This window comes from Rissa tridactyla, chromosome 5, assembly GCF_028500815.1.
Source record: "Rissa tridactyla isolate bRisTri1 chromosome 5, bRisTri1.patW.cur.20221130, whole genome shotgun sequence".
NCBI classification, from domain to species: domain Eukaryota; kingdom Metazoa; phylum Chordata; class Aves; order Charadriiformes; family Laridae; genus Rissa; species Rissa tridactyla.
The window spans coordinates 2302532-2329890 of NC_071470.1; the positions used below are offsets into that span (position 1 = coordinate 2302532).

Consider the following 27359-nt stretch of genomic DNA (forward strand, 5'->3'; position numbering starts at 1 on the left):
ATATAAAATTGATGCGTTCATACTGTCCATCTGCCTGTAAAGTCAAGATCTTGCTGACCAAAGAACGCAACGTGTGGCTGCGTGCCCAGGCCCCAGGAATTTCTCCTGTCCAGCAAGTCCCCAGCCCGATGACTTTGGGCACTCGCAGCACCCTAAAGATGGCCGGGGTTTTGGGGGGACATCCCCAAACAGGGGACATACAGCACAGAGAAACGAGTAAAAAAAATTCCCTACTACGACAATGCTACTGGCAGCAAGGTTTTCACCCAAAGTGAGTGGTTTTCACTAACAGCAGGTGGTTTCCACCAAAAGAAGAATTTGGGGAAAGCCAGCTTCCCCATGTCATGCCAAGTGACAACCGTCTCCTACTGAAGGAAATAAATGAAGGAATTTCAGGAAAAAGTGGTTAAATTGTTCAAGATCCCTGAGAGGACTTGAAAGCGCGGACTGACAATAAAATCTAAACACAAAATGAAAAGGGATGAAAAAATGCTGAAATGATTGCTACCATGTGGTCAAGAAGGAACCAAAGTAAGAGATGAAGAAAGCAGAGGAAGAGCCTTATCATACTGCAGCTACATTGATATACTGAGAACAGTTTTTGTTATGATTCTTTACCTAAGCATCTTATAATAATTTGTAACCATACTGCCTGATTTAAGTGCCATAAATAAATGCTTATACCTGCACTTTTCATTAATTTGGTTCAAGTTAAATATGATTTCAGGCAATAAATAATAGCAAGGGATTCCTCCCAAAGGAGCACGGAGAATTTATATTATTTAAGGCCTTGGGAAACCTGAACAATATCCCCAGCACATCCTCCCCTCTATCCAGCAGGTAACAAAGCGGATCCCCACTGTAGGAAATTTGTGTTTCTGCAAGACCTTCCCCTTTCCTGTTTCTACTGGTTTCCAGTGGTTTGGAACTGGAAGGTCTATACTAGCATAACAAAGGAGAAATCATGGCAATTTCTCACATTCACCCCTTAAAAATAACAATCCACCCTGTAAAGCTGAGGTGACGCATCACACACAACTGTTCAGAAAAGCTGATCCTGAACTCGTGCATGGCAACAAACTTCTAGAGCCACTCGCCCAAACATCATCTTTGGAAGCAAGCTGTGGCAAATGAATCATAGAATCACGGAATGGCAGGGGTTGGCAGGGCCCTCTGGAGATCACCCAGTCCCACCCCTGCCAGAGCAGGGTCACCCAGAGCAGGTGGCACAGGAACGCGTCCAGGCGGGGTTGGAATGTCTCCAGAGACGGAGACTCCACCACCTCTCTGGGCAGCCTGTGCCAGGGCTCTGCCACCCTCACAGCAAAGAAGTTCCTCCTCGTGTTGAGATGGAACTTCCTATGGTCAAGTTTGTGCCCGTTACCCCTTGTCCTGTCACTGGGCACCGCTGAGAAGAGCCTGGCCCCATCCTCCTGACACCCACCCTTTAAGGATTTATAAGTGTTGATAAGATCCCCGTCAGTCGTCTTTTTTCCAGACTGAAGAGACCCAAATCCCTCAGCCTTTCAAACCCCATCTCTTAAAGCAAGAAAGAAAATCTTTTTTCTCACATGTACAGCTTCTTCCCCCCCCCTTTCTTTTTTTTAAACTTTTATGAGTTATCATCCCTGTGGGAGTTAGTGGAGAAAAGAGAGAAAGGGGAAAATGAAAAAAAATCAAGACTCACTTTTGTTTCGATTTTCAAAAAGACAGTAAAAAAAAATAAATCAAGCGATTAAAACCTTAGGATTTGTCACTCAGCCTTTTATCTTAAAAAAAAAAATAAATTCATTACTTTTACCTACCTTTCTTAATATTGGTTCGACTTTCTTTTTATCCCTCCATACTTTTCCGAAAGCTTTTCATATGTCCCCTTCCCTTTTTACCAAAATGAATTAATTTTTCCTTTTATGCTCTCTTTAATTTTTTCCTTTCCAGTATAACCAAGGCTGAGATTCTTCTCATTGGTACTTGGTTTCTGCCCTTTTCTTTTGGGAGCTAGTTTTTTTTCTCAGCCTTCCATCTTTAACTGTATCATGAAGGCTCTTGGCTTTTTTCCTGTTCCTTTCGCTCTGTTCACAGGAGCCGCGATCAGTCGTGCCGTAACCAGGCTGCTTTTTAAGACTGCTCAACTGTGTTCCATTTTGGCAGAATTTGCTTTCTCGTTTTTCCCTGTGCTAACTACATTTCTCCAATGCCTTTCAGATTTGCTTTCCCAGATGCTAAAATCCCTGTGTGACGATGCTCTATCCGAGCGATTGCTTCCAGGTTGAACCCAAGAAGGCTGTTAACGCAGGTATTAGGTGTCCGAATTTCATGCAGCTTCAGATAACTCATCACTGCTTATTTTCTGATAATTTTCAAAAACCTCCCTGTTATTTAAATTTAATTTTTTTTGTAATCACATCTTCCTATGGCGTTTATACCCCCCCAAGGTACTGTACCTTAGGAAAAACAAATGCTCAGTCGTACTACGGATACTCAACCATATGTTGAAAACGTGATATAAACTAATAATTCGATGCAAATGGATTTTGACGAAAGTAACAATTAAGAAAGTATGCAAATAAAGAAAAGCATAACGTATATACGTGTATTTTTTTTAATAAACAAAGAAAGAATTCCATTTGTATTTCACAAAGTATTTTTTGCAAAAAAATTATTCAGATAGTCCCATTATTATGCTTGGCACTTTACAGATGTCTTTGAAAATGAGGTCATTGCCTTGACGAGCTTCTAATTAAAACCCCTGTGAACTATATACTGAGTAAGTGAGGATAGTCCATCTCTCTGCCTGTGAGCTCCACACACAACATTATTCAGCGTTACATATTACATATTTATATGACTTTGGGTTCCAGTTTGTGTGTTATCCGACATGAAAATAAAAACAAGTAAATGGTGCAAGATTTAAGACAGAGTTCTAGCCAGATTACTGTTTTCTCATTTGCTTTTTCATAGATGTAAGCAAAATGAACGGGTTACCCAGACAACCATTTCATAAAATCAGATTGTCAAAACCTGTTAGGGACCAAGCACTCTATAAAACGAGCCTTTGGCTAAACGAAGTCAGCCGATATGATGTAACTCTAAAAATCACCTCGTAATTTCAATTAAAGCAAGTTGCATCCCTTTGGGCTGTGAGCGTTGACCGTTATCGCAGTCTGCAATTGTCACTCCCCAGATTATTCGCACTGAAAATAAATGGTCCAAAGGACTCTTTTAGGGAACTTACAAGACCGCAGCAGTTCCAACTATCCCTTTTTACTTCCCTGTTCTCCAAGACTCATTGTCATTGTGCTGAGCACCACATCCGAAAGCACGCTTTTGCAGAGCTAGCAGAAAAAAAAGGTTAACATTTTCCCAGCCAGAAAGCTGAACTGAAGAGATTGCTTAGTATTCAGAATATCGCCTCTTCTCCTTCCTTCTCCTTCCTCGCCCCGTCTCGGCAACTGGGCCGTTAGGCCCCTTGTGTGCGAACCAAAGAGAACAGTGGGAGAAGAATAAAGGGGTTGCAATTTCCATTTATTTTTTGTCGTGCCCATCTTTGCTTCTCTTTTTCAAGGTTTCCCATCTGAAACCAGGATAAAATTTTCACTCGCCCGTTCGATAAACTTGCAGTCAGTATTTCTATCAAATGAATGACGTGCTGAGAACACCACAAAATCTCCCAGGGAGCTATATCGTTTCTGTGACACCAGTCCTGGCTACTGACCCCTTTGCAATTGGGGAAAAAAAGCAAAAAAAAACCAAGCTACATTTCAGTTCTGTTTGTTTCTATATGTAATACATGCCTTTCACATGCATGTAAAGAGCAATTTGTATATTGAAACACAGAAATACACACAGAGTTCTTTAAAATGACTTATGTCTGCTGATTTCGCAATGCCGCAAGGAGCTTTTCCCTTAAAAAAAAAAAAAAAATAATCTAAGCTTAACTACAGCTTCCGAAACGTTCTGAAATTTCTTTCAGTAGAATTTCTGGAATCTCTGGAAAACACTAAGAGCTCCAGATGGAAGAAATTTTTGCAAAGCTCGATTCAAAAGACTTCTGAATTTTGGCAGATAAACGCTGCATATGTTGTGTGGAGGTGATCTCCTGTGGGGGACAGGAAGATGATCTCTTAATGCACATTCACCAACTGTCAGAAGCCTGAAGAGAATACGCGTGTATTGTGCCCAGATACTTATCAAAATTTCAAACCCCTGTTTTTCAGTGCAAAAGCTGAAAGAAATCCTAAAAGTGAACTGTCATGTTCTTCAGGGGATGAATTAAACATGCTGTTAAGTGTATACACCGTTGGGAAAAAACGTGGTCCTTTTTAACCTCTATTTATATAACTCTCTTTAAAAAATACATTTCCAATGGCATGTTTTATTGGGGGGAAAAAAACAACCCTGAGCATGCAGGCTCACCATGCAACAATGCAGTTGATATTTTCAGCCTAAGTGAAGGCACAATTCTAAACTAAAATAACCAGACTCAACTAAATAATTGACTGGGACAAAACCTTAATTCTGCTTAAACAGTGGCAGCAAAATCACCTTTCCATTTAAAAGGTTTTACTGATTTAGATACCTGCGACGCTTTAAAAAGAATTACACATCTGTGGCCTAAAATATATATATATATATAAAAAAAAAAATAATAAAATTAGTTCTTCATTTCCTGTGGGACTTTTCTATGGCAAAGAAAGAGAGCGCTCCCCCTGGGACAAAACCATGTTTCAAACTCATTCAGTGGTGCCACTTGTTCTTGATATACAAAAAGTTCCCTCTGTACCCAGCAGGTCAAACCTCTATACCAGGATGCAGCGGGAAAGCATAGAAGACTAGTTTGGAGAGTATTAATAAACGTGGTTTTCCTTAGAAGCTAACAAATGCTCTTACAGGATGGAGGAGAAGCAGGATCCCGATGGCAAGGAGGGATCGCGGTGCTCACAAGGAGACGTTAATTAGTCCCCAGCTGGCCGCCTATCTCTCATCACTGCTCTGTAAACTCTTTCAGCACAGGCATCAAGTCCTTCCCTCTTCTGCAGAACGGAAGACTGGCAAATAGCTTTTGAAACGCCGAAATCACTGACATTTAAGAGAGAGAACCCCACCATACAAATGGCCTGGAACAAATGGTTTATAACCCGCAGAGAGACCAAACACTGACACCTTCGCCAGGCTCAGGCCGTACCCTTCTTCCTTAGCAAGGTGAATCGTACTCACAAACAACCAAAACGTGCAAAAGCTGGAGAGTTCGTATACAGCAACCAAGGTCCCATGAACTAATTTCCAGAAAACTACCGAAACTCATTAAGACAAACAGCCTCCATGTTTTCTTTGCATATCGCTATTTTATGGAAAGGAAAGCAGGCAGCAAAAGCCACTTTCGTCATCAACCATTGGCCTAACAGTGTATTCAAAACTTCTAGATTACAAATGATATAAATTATTATAGGTAAACAGACATGATTCATGCATATACTGTATCTTCTATGAATGCAAAGAGCACAGAAAATGGAAAAATAGGTACCTGTCAGAAAAACCGCCCCTAAGTTTCTGTGAAGTGAATGTAAGGAAAGAAGTCTCAAGGGGGAGGATCCTGACTGCACAAATTAAAAATTAATTATTCAAGTTTTAGGTGATGTCTTAGGTTACTTTTCACAGATCACAAAGAAAAGATTGTTGCAAGAGTAAATGGAATTACTTAACAATATACTCTCCAAATTTGGAATAAGTATTTATTCAGAAATGAATTTTATGTTACATTGCACCTTGATGAAAGTGGTTGAGGTTTATTAACTTTAACACCTTTGATCTGTTATTAAAACTCATGAAATCACAGAATCACAGTTTGGGTGGGAAGGGACCTTAAAGGCCACCCAGTGCCACCCCCTGCCCTGGGCAGGGACACCTCCCACCAGCCCAGGTTGCTCCAAGCCCCGTCCAACCTGGCCTTGAACCCCTCCAGGGATGGGGCAGCCACAGCTTCTCTGGGCACCCTGGGCCAGGGGCTCACCGCCCTCACAGCAAAGAATTTCTGCCTCAGATCTCATCTCAGTCTCCCCTCTGTCAGTGGAAAACCCTTCCCCCTCGTCCCACGGCTCCCCTCCCTGCTCCAGAGTCCCTCCCCAGCTTTCCTGGAGCCCCTTTAGGGACTGGAAGGGGCTGGAAGGTCTCCCCGGAGCCTTCTCTTCTCCAGGCTGAACCCCCCCAGCTCTCTCAGCCTGTCCTCACAGCAGAGGGGCTCCAGCCCCTCAGAGCATCTTTGTGGCCCTGGTGACATGAGCCTGGCCAGCATGTCTCAATGAGGAAACATGAAACAAATCAGTTTTTGAGAAGAGAGAGTGCCCACACCTGGCAATTGTACTAGAAACGTGAGGTTATGGGGAAGATCCAATGGAAGATACGACCCATTTACTCCAGAACAGATCTAGTATCTACACATTTAAAAACTTCCTGGCAGCTTTAAACACTATGCCACCTAAAACAGGCCTTGCTGTTGTCTTGGCTCCCAAGAAGGCCAGGACAGCTCAGGGACATCCATCATGAGCCACAACTTGTGACCAAGGAAAAAAACACATCCCAAATGACAAAGTTTGGGAAATGCTTCTCGAATGGCTACAAGGCAGTACTGAACCATACAATGAGGAGCTCTGCCGCGCTGAAGGCTTTGGGACAAACCAACATCCCAGTCTCCTGGTGCCCAGTATGGGATAAGTGTCTACTATGAGGGACGTTGTTTACATAGGGAGGATGAAATAACCTGGAAAATGCAGTTCAACAAATTATATCTTTCTATATCCCCATTTTAATATTCACAAGGAAAAAGAATTATAATCAAATAAAAAAACCGAAATGCACCAACATTTAAATAAAATCAAGATCATTTGACAACTAGGTATATGACACCTTTAGTAATTATACCAGAATAGGCATTTTTCATTGAATCTTAACTCTCCACTAAGGCATGCCCCATCGAGCTACAGCTGAAATGCTATTTTCTGAGTGGGAATCATGTACATTTAAAAAGATTCAAAGGAAATAAACGTAATTTCCTCTAACAACAAATGCCACGATTATTTTTCAAAGAGCAGAAACTCACCTTAAAAACGAGATATAAAACTACCGCATCTTAGATACTATTAATCTGCTAATTTCTGGCAAAAGTTCCATTTTCAATAACGATCACAGTTTAGTTCAGACAGAAGCTATTCCACACGAGTTGAAAACACAGCCTTCATTAGACAATTTTCACAGCCTTTGGCTCCCGGCATATTATCTAGCAGTGATTTTTTGTTTGAGCTTAGACGATGGGTTTCCAATAGGTATAGACGTCCATCTAAAATAAGCTGCAGCAGCAACGAAACTGTAAAATCGACAAGGTGAAATGAAATGATATTGTTACCCAAGTCGCAAGGAAAGAAGAAAGCCAGCGAGAATTACAAATCTTAGACTGAAAAGGTGCGACGGGGAGGGAAGAGGTGGAGATTTCTCTACATTGTCATGCCTTGATCAGAAAACATGTGTATCATGTAGTCATTGTCAGAATAACTGTTATTACAGGACCGTTGTGCACAGGAATTCAGGTTATCAAGAGCACTTGCCTGATGCTTTTGAAGACATTTGAACTTGGTTGCTTTCCAAGCATAGAAAGCTTTCTACAAGTTATACTCATTGGCCAGTGGGAGGGAGGGAAAACCAAAGAATGTACTCCATTTAAAATAATCTTCAAACAAATTAAAAAGAAAACTTCAAAGTTAAAAAAAAATATACTGAGTAACTGGTACTGGAAAATCAGTTAATCATTTTTGCACCGTAACCACGGGGCAGAAAACAGCTGGCCAAAGGAAAGAACAAGCATGGACAACACATAACACATTCAAAATTCAAAGGCAAAAAACCAAATAACCACACAAACCATGAACAAAGATGCACTAAAACGTACCAGAGTCAGTCCAAATACAAATCACAAAGTATATAGAAGCACAGAACGGCTTAGATTAGAAGGGAGCTTAAAGATCATCTAGTTCCACCCCCTGCCCTGGGCAGGGACACCTCCCACTAGACCAGGTTGCTCCAAGCCCCGTCCAGCCCCATACATTAATAACTATCAGATGGTTCTGAAGCATTTTCTAAAGCTGGGTTTATTTGCCAACGTTGAAATTTTCATCAGAAATTTGCTTTTATGGTAATGAACTGGGGTTGCCCAGGTGAAGCGGTGAGACAAGCACAAAGCGTGGCATCTTTGGGCATGAACGTTTAGAGGCACATAGCTTAGATTTGTACGTCCAGGTAAGTTACTCATTCAGAAGTCATTTCATTTCAAATTCAACTAAGTAGAAACGCTTGCAGAAGAAATCACAGTTTTTAGTCAAAACACATTTTGACTTGTTGCTGTCAGGAAGCTGCTTGTCTCTGGCCTCTCTGAAGACGGGCAAAATACGAGCAAGTGTTGCAATTTGCACTCCCTAACGAGAATCCAGAGAGGCACAGGCGGTGTAGCCTCCTGGTACCCCGCCAAGCAGTAGAATCCCATAGCACCTACTGCTCCGTATTTTAGGAACAACTTACATACTTGTAAGACATAAAAACAAATAAAATTTCTTATTCAAGAGGGGATACTCAAGCTTCAGTAAAGCAATGAATAGATCCACTTGCAAAATTCAAACTTAAAATTATATAAAACTAACCTTGAAAGCAACAAAAAGTACAGTTAAGTCTTTTTTTTTTTTTTTTTTTAAAGACTAAAGATTCAATAAACTTTATACGTCAGCGTTGGAGTGGAAGCATAAATCTGGGTATCCTTGTGTGTACTTTGGGGCGTCCATGTGTGTTTGTCTAAAGTATGAACATATTCCTTTTTTTTATATATATATATATATATAAAACTTAATTATTCTTCCTATTGCTTTTCCCCCTGGGAACCTCTGAACTGGCCATCAGCATAGGACCACCATAGAGTAGAGTACGACTGGAGCGTGGCACCAGTATTCAGTTGCAATTTGGTGTTTTCACATTTAGCCAAGAGCTATATTCGCTGTAACATCCAGAGTCCTGGTATGGCATGGAGTCCCAGAGTGGCAGGGGTTGGCAGGGCCCTCTGGAGACCATCCAGTCCCACCCCTGCCAGAGCAGGGTCACCTAGAGCAGGTGGCACAGGAATGCGTCCAGGCGGGTTTGGGATGTCTCCAGAGACGGAGACTCCACCACCTCTCTGGGCAGCCTGTGCCAGGGCTCTGCCACCCTCACAGCAAAGAAGTTCCTCCTCGTGTTGAGATGGAACTTCCTATGGTCAAGTTTGTGCCCGTTACCTCTTGTCCTGTCCCCAGGCACCACTGAAAAGAACCGTGAAATCACAGCTAGTTGGTTACTGAGGTGTCGGGCTCCTACCTGGGAAGTCAAATCTGGACTTTTATCCCCCTCACAATATTTAGACCTATGTTTTCCGCATGCAGATAATTAATGCCGGGGATGGTGACTTGACCATACACTTTATTCTGATCACTCAGTGACCATTCCCACACCACCCAATCAGGATACAACTGTGCTTTGCTAATATAGTATTTATAAAATCAGAGAATCATATGACAGCTGATTCCAGCAAATTGCTGCCAGCGATTCCTGTATTTTTAAAGAGGTATTTCTAAAGAAGTAACTCCCAGCTGACCAAAAATGTTATGTAAAACTTCTTTGTTTTTTTCTAATGTGTCTAAAAGAGCCGTCCAAGCACACAACAAACTCCGGTAACCCCGACTGGAGCTGTAGAGCACCAAATGGTAGTATTCACAGAGACAAGTCACATTTACAGGTCTCAGAAGCATCACTGTAAGAATTATCAACATGAAGAGGCAGCACTTAAAAAATAAGCCATAAATATAAATTGGTTTTGTCTTGAAGGAGCTGGTGCCCATACGAGCTGAACCATATGCACAACAGTAGCTTTACGATATGCTAATGCAGATGGAGTCCCAGACATGCTAATGCAGGAGAAGACCAGACTAATACTTGACTTTACAGTTCAAATTAAATAGGCAGGATTTAAGTGGATTATACCACACGTACTTTGTGCATACAGAATGCCCTCAAAACCTTCCTAGTGTGAAGCCACTTTCACGTAAAAAGTATTCCATTTTACTAGTAAGCCCTGAGAAGTCAATCCAGACAAACATATTCAATAATTTATCATGCCGGGCATTTCTAATACCAACAAATTTAGCACGCACGCACTGAAGTTTTTAATAAGGGCGAAGCCGCGCACCTACAAATTCAATATGAAGCACTGCAAAAGTGACAAACACATCACCGTCTACCGCAAATAACTGCTACATACATACTAAACCACAAGGCATGTGAAAACAAGATTTGATTATGAGACCAACCCATGTCCACGAAACACCAGCCCTTGATGAGCAGACTGAACGACGGGCTGTCTCCCATCAGAAGCTGAGATCCATCTCTAACAATCGTACGCATACACCGCATGTCTGTTTAATTGCGATTGAAAGGGCACGCTGATTGGCTCATCACCAAGTGTTTCACAACACTGTGGTACCTGGAAGGTTTCTAGGAGGAAGATGGTGGATCAATAGAGTTAACGATGAAAGAGCGTTAGGTACCAGTAAGATTAGCATTTTCACAAACGTTATTTTGCACCTATGAATCTCTTCTGCCTCACACCCAGCACACCCTGGAGGTATTTAAAAGACAGGTAGACATAGCGCTTAGAGATATGGTTTAGTGATGGTTTTTGTCAGGGTCAGGTTGATGGTTGGACTCGATCTGAAAGGTTCCCTTCCAACCGAGACAACTCTATGATTCTATGATATGTGAATGCTTTGCCTTCATCATCAAATTATTTCCTCCAACTGATTTGTAGGACAACCATTTATCAAAATCTCCAGCTCAAAAATGAAATGCGTTTTCTGGGGTTAAATTCACTTAGAAATGTCTCATAAGGAATGAATGCCCCAATTGTTAATCTATGAAGTCATTCTTCTCTCTCTGAAGGAAACCAACGCACCTCCTTTTGTTGGCCAATTTGATTCAAATTTGTTACCAAGATAAACTCAACTGTTATATACATGGAATTAAAACTACAAGCGAAACTGCAGAAATTGCCCCACAACTGAATTGTGTTGAAATGCAACATGCTCCATACTCTACGTCATTATTATTCATATAGTTCCATGATTTTCTTATGTTATCAATACTTAAGTGTCCTGAATAAGTTACATATAGCGCATTTTGAGATATTTCAATACAGGACTATGTCAGGTACAAAAATAACACAATCAAAGTGAGTCTAAACCCTCCACAAATACATATTTAGATGACGCAACAAAGGAGTACGCTCGCACTAAATGCAGCTTAAGAAACTTCAGGACAATTTAATTAGTGATTTTTTTTTTACTGGAAATGAATTGATGGCCATGATCCCAAAACTAGAGCAGTTTTGAACCTAGAAGGAATCACTAACAGTTTAAATAATTGTACCGGCAAGACTCAAAAATATATTAAATAACACTGTAAATGGAAAAGAACGTATCAGCAGAAAAAGCAACTTAAAAGAACCGTATTTGATTCTTCCTCTGTAAGAACAAATCAGCAGAGTCCCCATCACGCAGCGGTTTTGTTCTGGTAAGGACAAGAAAGGTATCAGTTGTCAAAAAGACAATCCAAACTTCTTTGAAAAAAAATCCAAAGGTGGAAGTCAGTAGGACATCTCTCTATCAACCACCAGGCCACCACGCCGATGTACACGTCAATACGTCTATCACAGCTCTGTACTGCAAGCACATTTACAGAAAATTAACTTGGATCATATACAACGATGAAAAGAATAATTAAAAAAAAAATTCCAAAGCATCAGTACAGATAAAGAATAAATCAGTCTGAGAAAGGACTCCAGGTCCAGGTTACCGTGAGATGACCAGTTTGAGCTAAAGTATTTTTGAGTAGAAAACTGGGGTTTACTATTTCCAACTTTAAAGAGCAAATTAAAAGTTAACGGACTTGGCTTTGTCCTTCCACAGCAATTGCATGGAAACAAATGGGAACAAAATGCTCTTTTACTACATTTTTGTTGCACAGATTTGAAAAAATAAAAAGCAAAAGACTTGATTAAGCCACAGATTCGTATCTAAATTCTCCAAACAAATCGGTTCCCAATATCTCTATTAGCCTGCTTCGCGGAGATTTAAGTCGATGTCCACAGCTTCATAACGTGGCAGAGATTAAGGTCATTTGCCTGGTGGCTTTTTCAAGTCCCTAAAGCCAGAGAAATCAAGGTTCCCTCGTGGGACGCTGCTCCCCAGACTGACAGACTGGGTCAAGGAACAGGTTTGAGATCTCGATGCTCCGACGCGACCGAGATGAATTCAATGAGGAGAGTGCGAGGGCGGGCTCTGCGGGAACTGAAGGACGGTATGTTCTCCTGCATTACTTTCTCTTATCAGTTAACACAGGTAATTAAGCACTCTGAACCCAGTACCAAAGCAGTGCTCTGCTTCAGGAAGTGAGGGCAAAAAAGTAAAATTCAGAAATTCCTTTCAAATGAACAAAAAAAACCCCTAGCCACTGTCATAAGAACTGAGTAAGTTCCTGAGAAAAATCCTCGCTTTTGCAATTCTGCTCGATAAAGAAAACAGGACAGTAAACAAACCACCACTGCAGTGCTAAAGCTGCATACAAATCTACCAGTAAAGGGGTGAAAGTTACAAATTCCTTAGCGGCTTCTGAAAATTAGCCATAAATTACCCTAACTTCTGCTCAAACAATTGAAACCTAGGTATGCCTAAGACTACGTATGTCTACCTAGTCAAACACTATTTTGAATGACCTAAGCAGTATTTATCTCATCTTCTCAAAAATTTTTGGTCTAATAACATATAAATATAACATATATATGTTATAACTTCAGCCAGTTTTGATGGTTGCTCACAATTTTTTGTTTGCTTAAAAGGCCAACTTGTCATAGAATCATAGAATTGTTAGGGTTGGAAGGGACCTTAAAGATCATCTAGTTCCAACCCCCCTGCCCTGGGCAGGGACACCTCCCACCAGATCAGGTTGCTCAGAGCCCTGTCCAGCCTGGCCTTGAACACCTCCAGGGATGGGGCTTCCACCACCTCTCTGGGCAACCTGTTCCAGTGTCTCACCACCCTCATGGTGAAGAACTCCTTCCTAACGTCCAGTCTGAATCATCCCATCTCTAGTTCTAATCCATTCCCTCTGGTCCTACCATTACCCGACATCCTAAAAAGTCCCTCCCCAGCTTTCTTGTAGCCCCCTTAACATACTGGTAGGCCACTCTAAGGTCTCCTCGGGAGCCTTCTTTTCTCCAGACTGAACCACCCCAACTCTCTCAGTCTGTCCTCACAGGAGAGGTGCTCCAGCCCTCGGATCATCCTCGTGGCCCTTCTGTGGGCATGTTCCAGCACGTCCATATCTCTCTTGTAGTGGGGTCTCCAGAGTTGGACGCAGTGCTCCAGGTGGGGTCTCACAAGAGTGGAGTAGAGGGGGAGAATCACCTCCCTCGCCCTGCTGGCCACGCTTCTCCTGATGCAGCCCAGGATATGATTGGCTTTCTGGGCTGCTAGTGCACACTGACGGCTCATGTTGAGCCTCTCGTCCACCAGCACCCCCAAGTCCTTTTCTTCAGGGCTGCTCTCGAGCCAGTCGCTGCCCAGCCTATAGCGGTGCTTGGGATTGCCCCGACCCAGATCGAGGACCTTGCACTTGGTCTTGTTGAACTTCATGACGTTGCCATGGGCCCATCTCTCCAGGCTGTCAAGGTCCCTCTGGATGGCATTCCTTCCCTCCAGCGTGTCAGCCGCCCCACACAGCTTGGTGTCGGCAGCAAACTTGCTGAGGGTGCACTCTATGCCACTGTCCATGTCGCTGACGAAGATGTTAAACAAGACCGGTCCCAGTACTGGTCCTTGAGGGACTCCACTTGTCACTGGCCTCCACTTGGACACAGACCTATTGACAGCCACTCTTTGGGTGTGGTCATCAAGCCAGTTCTTTATCCACTGAATTGTCCATCCATCAAAGCCATGTTTTATCAGCTTGGAGACCAGGATGTCATGCGGGACAGGGTCAAAGGCTTTGCTCAGGTCCAGGTAAATGACGTCAGTTGCTCTCCCCTTGTCTATTGATGTTGTGAGCTTCTCATAGAAGGCCACCAGGTTTGTCAGGCATGATTTGCCCTTGGTGAAGCTGTGTTGATTGTACCCAATCACCTCTTCGTTATTCTTCTGCTTCGGCAGTGCCTCCAGGAGGATCTGCTCCATAATCTTTCTAGGAACGGAGGTGAGACTGACTGGCCTATAGTGCCCTGGTTCCTCCTTTTCCTTTTTGAAAATAGGGATTATGTTTCCCCTTTTCCAGTCAGTGGAGACTTCACCAGTTTTCAGCAGACTTTATTGAGCCCTACTGTATTTACAGAGAGAACCTTCTAATAACAGCGTCATACATACAGACAAGAAGGAAAGCAAACCAAGGAGATAAATATAGATATAGATATTCATACCATATTTTTGAATGGGTAAAAGGCGATTTAAAGTCCCCTTTTTATTACCACAAAATGTCTATAATGTAGTTTCTGTATGAGAGCTGTACTGTAAACACTAGAAAGATGATTTAAAGATGCAAGGCCAAAGCAGTTTGGAAATTTGTGGAGATTACAAGGATGCACATAAGGAATCACAGAGGAACCCAGCCTTTATTCCCAACTCTCAAAGTCCGCTGCAGCCACACGCTGCCTGTAGCACGCTCACGCCAGCAACGTCAGGTAACACCAGAACAGAAGAGGGTAGCCCAGTGAAGAGTTGCATAGAAGAGAGATCCAATTACTGATTAAGAACAAAATTTAAATAACAAAAGGGGAAAACAGAGGCCACTCATACCTATTGTTAATTATGCAGCTTCATGGGAGACACTGCTTTTGCACGCCTTGTTTGGAAATTCATTTTCTGGCCATAGAGCCTGGCAGCCACAATCCCATTCAAGCACATACCCTCTATTTATGATTCTCGTTAGACAATTCAATATTAAGCAGACTGAGAACTGATCACTAGCACGATTTAATATTGTTCCTGCTGAGTTAGGCTCCGATATTTGCCGTCAACGCATTAAATAAGTCATTTTACACTTAGAAAAATTTGCTTTGTGCCATCTTAATCACGTATTTTTTCCTGGCAAACTAAGCATCGTCAGTTTAATTAACCCAAAGTACTTTTTCATATTTTCTGGACACTGTCAGTAAAATGTGGGTATATTTTTAAAATTACTGGGTCTATTAATTATTTGGACCAGTGCAGCTGCAGTACTCTGGTCAGGCAGAAGATGAATTCTGACAACAGAAGAGTCATAAACACTGGTATGAACCCAGGTGGTGAGCACTATACTGGAACGAAATAGGTAAATATCTATTCCATCAGAAAATTAATAAGCGTAGTTGTAATAATATAAAAAAAAAGGCGTTTAAGATGTTCCCCCTCTTGGAGAAAACCAGCCACCTTGGCTTCCTCCTTTTGCAGGCTCAGTGGGAGTTACTGTGGGTGTTAACTAAGCCATTGGCTTCTCCTCTGCCCACCCCATTTACTACCAGTCACTCCCCGGCATCACAGAGAGATCTGGAATCACACAGAACACCAGCGAGACACTGACGGAATGGGCACGAACAATTAACACTTTACAGAACTTTGTCACTTTATCCACTTTCATGGAATTATTCCAGCCTTTTTTATGGGCACTCCATTTGCTAATGAGACATAAATAAAAGAACTTCAGCCGTGGCAGACCTCAGAACAAAGCTTTTCACTGTTTCATTTGCTACGTCTCGCTCATTATAGAAGCTTTGTTTTCCCCCCAGCACATTCATCCTAAAATAGCTTCCATTAACTACTATGAACTACTACTTTTTTTTTTTTTTCTTTTCAAATATCTCAAAGGAAAAAAATATATAAAATTTTTAATTGCCTAATATTTGCACGGGAAAGTGTCAGCTACGTACTTTATCTTCATCTTTCATATTTCATTTACAATAACATTTAAGATTCAAGCTGTTTAGGCAAGAGGCTCCGTTATTTATTTTCTTTCCCCTATGTTTGGCTAGAACCTGATAGACTGTAAGTGCTTTACTAACATATGCGAAACGTACCCATTAAGGTCTTGAATTCAGTGTCCCACGTATCCCAAAGGACCCCACGTATCCCAGTGCTACCGAAAGGACTGAAAACAAGTGTGTGTGCTAAACTGAAACATTTTTTGAGACGTTAAAGGGCCAACAACCACAGAAGGGGAGCATCTGAGAGCATCAGCTGTACTTTTAGAGGACTTTGCGCTCATTATACTGCATTAAAAAATAAATAAATAAAAATCAGGATACATTTATTATGATAGATAGTGGGTATTATTCCTACGTTAAGACTGAAGGGCTTTTTCATTTGGGTATCTAGTACACACACTGAGGTACCTCGGTATTTTCTCTCTTTTGCAGCACGCAAAAATTCTTTGTAAGACGCCCATTTTCCCTACCCAGGGCAAGGACAAGAATTACTTGTGTCAGAAAGGAAACCCCCGACAGCCCAGCACAGTAAGCAAACTTTCAAATTCTTATTTCAATAATTTGTTTAGTGACAGTTTATTTAAAATATGCATATAGACACCAGACTTCATCATTGTGCTCTTTTTCACTGTTCTTTTTTTTTTTTTTTCCTTCTTGTCTCTATTCTACTAAATCCATAATTCTTTTCAGTAAAATCCAAGAGTTTCAGCAGAGAGGGAATGGTCCCCATTTCAACCTGACCTACAGCTTGGTTGTTAGAGCGTGCTCAGGGACAGAGGAGCCGTGGCTGAGAAGGGAATTGATCCCAAGCACACAGGGGAACCATTACCTTCGCACTCTCCATCTCTGCTGCATTTTCCAATCACACGTCGCAAGGTGAAACCTGTACACGAAGCAACACTCTGCACACAAACGAACCACACAAAGATGGGAAACCCACTAAAGCCAGTTACTGACAGCTCCACTTCTAGGGTGTGTCCCATGCAACTTAGATATTTTGGTACATACACATTTTAGAAGCCACCAGGATTGGGCAAAACCTCATGAGGTTTAGCGAGGATCAGATTAAAATCATAGAATTGCCTCAGTTGGAAGGGACCTTTCAGATCATTGAGTCCAACCATCAACCTGACTCTGACAAAAAGCATCACTAAACCATATCTCTAAGCACCACGTCTACCCGGCTTTTAAATCCCCCCAGGGATGGTGACTCCACCACTGCCCTGGGCAGCCTCTTCCAATGCTTGACAACGCTTTCCAGGAAGAAATTGTTCCTGATATCCATCCTAAACCTCCCCTGGCGCAACTTGAGGCCATTTCCCCTTGTCCCATGGCCTGTTCCTTGGGAGAAGAGCCCGACCCCCCCTGGCTACCCCCTCTTTCCAGGGAGCTGTAGAGAGCGAGAAGGTCTCCCCTCAGCCTCCTCTTCTCCAGGCTGAACACCCCCAGCTCCCTCAGCCGCTCCTCACCAGACTTGTGCTCCAGACCCCTCACCAGCTCCATTGCCCTTCTCTGGACACGCTCCAGCCCCTCAATGTCTTTCTTGGCTTGAGGGGCCCAAAACTGGACACAGCACTTGAGGTGCACATACCTAAACTCTGAGTCCCTTTTGGATGGATCCAAGTCTTCCAGTCCTTTTTATGGACAACTGCAAGAAATTTAGGGTGGGAGCCTGAAAATATAGAGCTACTGTCCACCACAGCCGACATGGAACTGCCGTCACAGGCTTCAGGAACCCTCGCTGCCAGTTTGAACCCACCGCTGAGTTGTGGGAGGCTCTCTGGGGACAAGCACCCAGGAAACTTTGGGGTATGGGGGAGACAAAAAAAAAAAAAAAAAGAGGGCAAAGGAGGCGGGGAAAGAGGGGAGGCAAAGAGAAAAAAGGGGAAAAAAAAGAAAGGAAAAAGAAAAAGGAACTCCCACAAAACCAACTAGCATGATGAGAAGCTTCTAGATCTTGGTTGGTATCAGATAGTTTGTATTCCCACACTTGCTTTGGCAAGTAGAGCTAGCTTTTATTTTAAAACATAGATAGACTTTATAATAAGCCTCCTTGGAAGTTCATCGTGTAAAGACTTGATGCGAACCCCCGAGGAGGATTGTTGAATATCTTGTGGCAGAAAATGTCAAAATGTAGAGCTAACATATCTGTGGCTTAAGTTTGCACACATGTTGAACTCGAGTAAATACTTCATATCTTCTGCTGCAGATGAACTCTGACAAAATTATGGCCAGGTCCCAACATTTTTACTGCAGAAAGATATCACAACAAGAAAAACTGTTTTTCCTCCCATTCCCTTCATATTTTTCAGCTTCAGCTTTTATTCTGTCCTGCTACAGGAGATAAACGGGGGCGGGGGGAAGAAAAAGAAAAAAAAGAGATCTTTCATTTTCCAAAGAATCTTTAAAATAAAACAGCGGGATATATTACAACAACGCTCTACTACGCAAATAGGAAATGTGGAGAGATGTTTTAGTGGCATTCCATTAACTCTGCAAGATCTTAAAATACAGAGAAACACAAATGGTCCCTGTGATGTTTCACTCCATTAGGCTACGCGCTGCTTCCCCAGGGATGCAGCAGAAGTCATATCTGGCACTTTCAAAACCACCGATCAAGTAAATATAATCGGAAAAGCCTCTGTAAGAAGCTCCACCTTTGCCAGATCTCAGGCAAAAGAAAGATCTTCGCCACGTCTCTTTGCAGTACTTTAAATATCTCTGTTTTACTTTCCAGTTCTGGTAGGTTATTCAAAAGACACGCCAGCCAGGCCAAGGAAAAGGAGCACATTTCATCTTGACTTAAAGGTGAAATATTTAATCAAAATAATTTCAATATGAAAATGCATTTATGCTCCTTCTGAAAATCTCATATGTCATTTTATTTAATTATGCAGGAAAACACTTGGCAAAAATCAAAGTGTTTTTAGGCTTACTTGGTTTGGTGGACCTGGGCATTTTTGATGCGGGAGAAAGTTATTTTTCCTTAACCTCTTGACAATATCCTTATCCCTGACACACTTTGCCGACTGGGAGTTGGCACCAGCTTTGCGTGTGCTCACTGCAGTCCATCTGTTAAACCAGATATCCAGCGAGCATTTGAGATATGCCTTGCTACAGGTACTCGCTCCCTCCAAATACACCGTCTAGAGGAGGAAAGGCCATCACTGTTGGTGATCACAAATCAGATTCCCAAGTCTCCGGACAATCAAAAGTTCATTTTGGAAAATCCACAATATCTATTGAAGCTTCCAGTGCCACAAACGGGAACTAAAAGCAGAGGAAGCCGTGAGATTTAAGAGCCTGCCATATGTCCTCCACCGCCTTGTGCATCCACTTGAAAATAAACTCCTTAAGTGCAGCCTCCGGAGAGCCCAGTCCCTCCCGCCAAGGGCTGAGCCGGGGCAGATCTGATTTACTGCTCCCACCTTCTTTAACGTGTTCCAGTGAAATATGATGTATTTACTCCTGGACCCGAAGAAATTTAAAGCACTGCAGAGGCAGATAATTTAAGATCTGACTGTAGAGCAGGGAAGGCTCCGCGGGTTTAGCATTAATTTCCATAAAAGCAGCACTGAGCCCTCAGCCACAAGGACAAGGGTTAGAACCACACGACTACTGGGTCAAACTGACCAGCAGAACGTCCAGCTAGGGTGCTCAGAAGAGAGACAGTAAGGAATTATTAAAGAAAAAAAAAAAAACTACAAGAAACTAAACAACTTCCTTATAGAAAGAAAGAGGCAATCCTTTTGTAAAAATAGCAGTGAAAAGCTGGAAAAGTTTTTACACAAGGTTACTTCCCACAGAACAACTAATGCTTTCAAAAGCCATGGAGTTTCTCCAAACTCGAACCCAAAATGAATGAAAAGGAAAATTTTCTCTGCTCTTTTGACGAAGAACAACAAATAGACTGGCTAACATATGTGTGCTGGTCTTTAAAAGTGCTTATATACGGTTGGTCTTGCTTTCCTTTCTCATTAAAAGCATACCTTTAATTGCACAGGTAATAATTAAGCAAAGGTGAAAGGTTAAAATGGCCAATTTAACTACTTTAGAAACTGTAATGACTTTTTATTTAAAAAAATCAAAACATCCTGTCCTTCTCCGTAAGTTTTTTTTTATTAGTAGTAGTACAACAATCAACTATTTTTTTTAAATTCTCCTACGCAAAGTTTGGTTTAGTTAAACTATGGAGGCCAAGAATCAGCCAAGGATGGTTTGCGAGAAAAGGAGAGAAGAGCAAGATAACCTACCAAGAATACTGGGAGGACCAAGACTTGTTAACTCCACATTTTTTCCCCCTTTCGCCTAAAACATATAAAGAGCATAACATGGCATTGCACCAGCTCATGGGTTCATCCAGCCTCGGTGTTAGAATTTAACTGTTTTTAAAATTAACTTGCCCACATTCTATTTTCAGCTATTTTGAATTGGAGCTTACCTACTTTTATTCGTCCAGCGTGTCATTGTTTATAAGTGCATACACTTCGGAATATTTTTCAAACTCTTGTGAGATCCCCAAATAGTTTGCATTTTTGTTTATATATAACTTGATTTCCAAACTGTACTTTTTCAGCTACTTCTGAAACATCTGCAGGCCCAAAACATGAAGAGTGAAGCGTTGGCCATGCAACGGGTGTTTGCTCCTCAGCAGAAGCAATTGCTGTAGATCAGCTGGCGAGGATCGAAGCTCCCAAGTTGTGAAGCTGACAAGAGCTGCGTGCAGTATCGGGTCCAGATGTGCAGCGTTATGATATTGGTGTCCCTGGTTTTTTGGACCTCCGTGAAAGACGCTGTGTCAGCACGAACGGCAAAACAGAGGCGGCTGCTGCCGTCAGAAAACGCATTGTGGCAATCCCAGGCACAAATACAGGCTGGGTGGAGAATGGCCGGAGAGCAGCCCTGAGGAGAAGGACTTCGGGGTGCTGGTGGACGAGAAGCTCAACGTGGCCCAGCAATGTGCCCTTGCAGCCCAGAAACCCCCCTGCAGCCTGGGCTGCATCCCCAGCAGCGTGGGCAGCAGGGCCCGGGAGGTGATTCTCCCCCTCTACTCTGCTCTGGTGAGACCCCACCTGGAGTAGTGCATCCAGCTCTGGAGTCCTCAGCACAGGAAGGACATAGATCTGTTGGAGGAGGGCCAACGGAGGGCCACAAGGATGATCAGAGGGCTGGAGCCCCTCTGCTGTGAGGACAGGCTGAGAGAGCTGGGGGGGTTCAGCCTGGAGAAGAGAAGGCTCCGGGGAGACCTTCCAGCCCCTTCCAGTCCCTAACGGGGGCCTACAGGAAGGATGGGGAGGGACTCTGGAGCAGGGAGGGGAGTGACAGGACACGGGGTAACAGCCTCAAATTGAAAGAGGGGAGATTTAGGTTAGATATCAGGAAGAAATTCTTGGCTGTGAGGGGGGTGAGCCCCTGGCCCAGGTTGCCCAGAGAAGCTGTGGCTGCCCCATCCCTGGAGGGGTTCAAGGCCAGGTTGGATGGGGCTTGGAGCAACCTGGGCTGGTGGGAGGTGTCCCTGCCCAGGGCAGGGGGTTGGAACTAGATGATCTTTAAGGTCCCTTCCAACCTGAACCGTTCTGTGATTCTGTGGGATTCTGTGAATTCCTGCCTGAATATGTTTCCTTTTTTAAAAACTTCATAGCTCAGAACATGATATGCCCCTCAGCTCCATACAATGCTTTTATTTTACAAAAATAGATGTTTTTACCAATGCCTATCAAGATAACAGTCTAGTTATTTCTCTTCCACTCAACTGAGGCAAAGGAACATGTAGCCCATGGAGTAGTTTCCTCCAGCTGCAAGACTTCCACTGATGCCCTGACTTGGTCAGGGGAAAGATTTTAATCTCTATGCAATTATAAAATTCCTTCCTTTTCCCTTCACAGCCCTACTCTTGCAAACCGCTTTAGTGGTACCATTCAGGCTTCAGCTTCAACTGTAGAAATCCGATAATTAGATCAACGGTCATTATTATGAACTGGTGGATGTTCAAATTCCAGTTTCCCCTGTGCATGGTCTATTTTTCGGAAACTGGTATGAATTTAATTGTTGCTGATGTCTTTTGAATGTTGGATGCCTGGTTTAAAGCAACCTATAGTAAAGATCAAGATAAAATTCCAGTTCTCTCTACTCCGGATTTTTCTGACTAAGTCAAAATATTGAACTTATAGTAACAATATAAATGCTAATAACTATTGAACTCAAGCGAATAAATAGAAAGTGCTAGTAATTTATATCACCTTTGTGGAAGTTTGGAAACTTCTACCCATTTGAGAAAAGCTACTAAACCAGCCATGAACAACTCTGCTAATTCCCATCTGCTTTACTTGCAAGTGAAGTTTCCTAATTTACCTCTTCACAAGCATCCGCACTATGCGGAATAACAGCATTGCCCTTAAATTTCAACCTGTTCAAATCAGAACAAAATTGGTTCAAGAGGTTCTGACAATAACGACAAATCTGAAAGTATGTTTGAAGCCTTCGACTAATGTCACAGGACTTTTTTCCCCCCACACTCTTAAATACGGTGGTGGGACAGGGCAGAATTCCCTTTCAGTAGAACACAAAGGATTTTCTCTTTCCTTCTTTGAAGTTTTTGTGTAGGCACAAACTCCAAGTCTATTTTACCGGAGGAAAAAAAAATCATACATAGCTCTGCTTGCTTTTAAGTTTCATTGTTATTAATTATGCAGACGTGTAGAGTCCATTTTGTGGATATTGTGTCAATAAATCTGGCTTTGCAGAGGTGGTTTTTACTAAACTGGAGTTTTAGCTGCTGTCTGTAAGGACAGCAAGAATACGCCGCTATAAAGGCTGAAGATGAGACTTCAATCCCAGCGGCATGACTCACCGCGGCTTTGTTTTGAAATGCCATTCCAACATCTGCATATACTGAAGGAAATGAAATTTTCAAGATATCTGCAGAGGATGCACCTACATCGTGCCTTCTTGAGAATGTACTGCAGTGTTACTATATCATACTGTAATTACTAGTAGGGATATTACTAATATTGCTATTACTATGTTATTACTATAGCACTATTTACTATTACCATACTCTAGGACAGGACAGTATCCTATGCTATTCTAATGCCTCCATCCCCACTAAGGAAGTTTGACTACCGAGACTACTTCAGTTTCGGTGACTTATCTTCCCATCACTTAGAAACTCCAGGTTTGCAGAAGATTTCTAAGCCAATGAGGAGGAATTTCCAAATCCAGGAAAAAAAATAAATCCATTAAAGCAAGACCTCTAGAAATGAAATAAAAGAATCTTGAGAAATTCAGTGATTGCACAAGGGATTACATTAATTTTCTTCTTCCATGATTGCGTGATCAACCTAGATCAGACTGAACAAAAAAGCAGAAGAACTTGTAGAGTCTCTTTAGCTTGGAAAAAACCAAAGTTCTGGTTTTTCCTCATCATCATTTGGTATGCTTCTAGGTGAAACTATCTCCAAATTGCTCCTTTTAAACAACCCACGGAAACAGAAAAATTAAGAATACACGATGGACAATGAAACTTGACAGACTATGGATTTTATCCTTTTTTTTGGGCCCCTCCAAAATTATGCAAATAAAAAATGAAAACCCACCAGTCAATGAAGAGTGTCCAGTAGTACCACACACAAGAATTCCAACACAAGTGGAATTCTGCTTATTCACAGACGGATGGAATACAGCACTTCACCAGTTGCTTCTGGTGTGTGGAGGAGGGGGGAAGAGAATGGCAAATCAGAGCAAGACCTAAAGCACTTATGAAATATTTATCTTTCTTCTGTCATACATTAGAACAAAATGATCTAACTGATGTATAATGTATTCAATCCCCCCAAACTAAAATAATATCCAAAAGACTTAAGGACAAAGCCATAATACGTAGCCTCGATTGCTGTGCATGGCTTCATTTTATGGGTCAGTTTGTATTTCTATCCCTCCTATCACCACCGAAAGATGATATACACACTAAAAAAATGGGGAAGAATCGGCATTCCGAGCGGTTTTTCCTGCCTGCCCTCCCGTACGAGCGGCGGAGAGCCCGCTCTGCGCATGGTTCCTGGACCACTGCCGTTGCCTTGCCAACGAGGAGGGAGAACTCGGGCTTCCATCGGGCATTTCAATGCGGTGACCCAATTACTGTCTGTCAACAAATTCACTGGGACAATAGCGAGTGTAACACATTACAGAGATTAAATCCCAGAGACTGAACTACAAAGATGTCTGGAACAAAATCTTTGTCAGTTTGAAAGGCCAGAACGCTATAAACAGAGTTAGCCGTAATATGTGTTAATCCTCCACTGTATTTGTCACTTTAAAGAAGAAATTTCTACCATAATAATCCACATTCATTATTTGTGTATTTATTTTTTTAACTGTGTTCGCAAACCTAAGTCAATATTGCTGCAAGAGTAATGGGAATTAAATATCTTTTGCATATTGCGTTCTCGGCTGGAACTGGGCAGAATTAACACACAAAAACGTTCTTCCAAGGTAGAAGAATGTAATGGTGAATGTAGAATATATTTGGACAGACGGCCATCGTAGGAGCCAATCATTACAAAAACCCCAGTGATTTCTGCAAGACGGTTACGTCATGGATTTATATTTAAAAATGAACTGCGTGCAGGCTGGTTACAGGTTCCCCATGCTGTTCTGCCCTTTCACAAATACATTATCACCAGCTCAAAAATCTTCCCCCCCTCCATTACCCAGTTTCCTTCTGCTCTTTTCGTTCTCCGTAAACAGATGATTCCAATATAAAAAATTTGCTTGAAGAGACTGGCAACTATCAAGAGAACTAAATAGGCATAACGGCATATTACCAAATGCAAAAAAAATAGGTATTTAATATATTTTTACCTGCATTCTTTAGTTTCTTAGCAATATTACCCTGTCACTTTAAATGAAAGTCAACAATTTTTTTTAAAAGGCATGTGTCACCAGTTACCAAATGGAATTATCTAAGGAACCATGCAGGGAGCAAAAAATAGCTGCAGCCTTCTGCAGTATCTGTACAACAGGCTATTTTTTAAACCACTGAAGGTTTATTTATATGTTTACTCCTAATACTTTGTGTATTTGCATTAGTTGCCTGGCTATAAGAATCCATACTGCAGCAAATTTGGTATTACTGAAATTCTGAGACTGTTCTTCCATTACCTGCCCCCAGCAGAAACACCTTTCTGATTACCACCTACGAGCGGCCGCCACTTCATATCTTCAAACAAATATTTCCAAACCTGCTGTGGCTGGCAGGCACCCATAATGCCCATATAACACACCCTTTTTTTTTTTTTTTTTAATTTCGGGAGGTGGAGGGGGTGTAAATGTTCCTTATACTCGGCTGAGATCACTGATACCGCACAAACTTAAAGGTGAAAACCCTTATTCTAGAAAATACGGCATCAGTAAGTGGTAAGAATTGCAGTTGTAGATTCTATATACGCTATCGCTGCAGCGTTGTCTAGTTCTGCCAGCTCAGAGATGGTGACCCACGCGCAGCCCTTGCCCTGCCAGACACCTTTCCCGTTCTTTATGTCCAACACCACTCAGCACTCGCTCCTTCCTCTGGGTCTGGTAGCTTTAATTTGGGGGAAAAAAAATCAAATCCCAAATGGGTCATATCTACAAAGTGCTCCCTAGGCCCACGCTGAAGTAACAGTCTCCTTTCTGTCTCCCAGGAGAATTACCTTTGTTTATAACCTTGCCTTGTTCCCTACCCAGCAAATTCATCTCTGTATTTGCTGTTCAATACATCAGAATATTACAAAATTACATGTTATTAATACTTCACACAATACATATTTTATCAAACCCATAATCTCTCATTCTTCACAGATACTACACACCAGACACACACCTGTGCTGATTTGCTATTTCCACTCTCTTCCCCTGTTCCCTCCACTCAACTTCTCTCAGACGTAGGCACTTCCGTCATCATGCCAATATTTCCCAATGCAAAAGACTGTTTTTATTTACTCATTTTTCAAAATCAATTATTAAGGAAGAAACTGGCCATGCACGGCGTCCCTTTAGGCTGCAATCTTTAAAGTTACAGCCAAAAAACCTCCCACTATTCCAAAGAGCGAAGTTAAAGGAAAATACATTAATTTGCCCTCAGGGGTGGGAAATCCAGCAAGCTTTTCTGTGAACAGCTTCAGGATTGGTTTTTTTTATGCTTTACAGGAGGGACTTGAAACTGGCAATGGGACAGGTGCAGTCTCAGAGATGTGCTCTTCGAAGCTTTCCTAAAAACTCCCTCGGATTCAGTCCCTGAAATCTGTGGTACGTGCGCACCCGCAGCGGAGATTTGCCGTGTCGGTGGAACAAATGGTGTCAGGAGTCCAGTCCCTGTGGGCTGGGGCAAAGCACAGCTCCTCCTGCATCTCCGTCAAACAGGATGGTGGAGGAATTATCCTGAACCGACGGCATCATGTGCAAAGCCTACGGCGCCCGGGTCAAGAGGGAATATCTGCTGCTTTACAAAATGTTCACCGTGATTTCCTGTTCTTGGCAATTCTGCAAGAATTAGAATCATAGAATCTTTATGGTTGGAAGAGACCATCAAGTCCAACCATTCAACTAACGCTGACAAAACCCCCGCTACCCCATGTCCCTCAGCACCACGTCTGCCCGGCTTTTAAATCCCTCCAGGGATGGCGACTCCACCACTGCCCTGGGCAGCCTCTTCCAGTGCTTGACAACCCTTTCCGGGAAGAAATTGTTCCCGATAGCCAACCTATCTGGCGCAACCTCCCCTGGTGTAACTTGAGGCTGTTTCCTCAGGAAGGTCTCCCCTCAGCGTCCTTTTCTCCAGGCTGAACACCCCCAGCTCCCTCAGCCGCTCCTCACCAGACTTGTGCTCCAGACCCCTCACCAGCTCCATTGCCCTTCTCTGGACACGCTCCAGCACCTCAATGTCTTTCTTGGAGTGAGGGGCCCAAAACTGGACACAGCCCTTGAGGTGGGGCCTCACCAGTGCCCAGTGTGGGGGGACCATCACTGCCCCAGTCCTGCTAGCCACACTGTTCCTGACACAGGCCAGGATGCTGTTGGCCTTCTTGGCCACCTGGGCACACTGCTGGCTCATATTCAGCCACTGTCGAACAACACCCCCAGGTCCCTTTCCGCCAGGCAGCTCTCCAGCCACTGCCCCCAGCCTGGAGCGTTCATGGAGTTGGTGTGACCCAAGGGCGGGATCTGTCACTTGGCCTTGTTGAACCTCACACCATTGGCCTCAGACCATGAATCCAGCCTGTCCTGATCCCTCTGCAGAGCCCAATTTGCTGTTCTT

General features: G+C 42.7%; 1 protein-coding gene across 1 annotated transcript in view; it reads right to left on the reverse strand.

The window, feature by feature from the left end:
* The window catches only part of GPM6A (glycoprotein M6A), a 99923-nt gene extending 82354 nt beyond the window's left edge, over nt 1-17569 (reverse strand). Inside the window, exon 1 of the mRNA XM_054202918.1 lies at nt 17536-17569. Coding sequence (XP_054058893.1) covers nt 17536-17569 — 34 coding nt within the window. The remainder of the gene's footprint in view (nt 1-17535) is intronic.
* Nucleotides 17570-27359: the final 9790 nt, after the last annotated feature.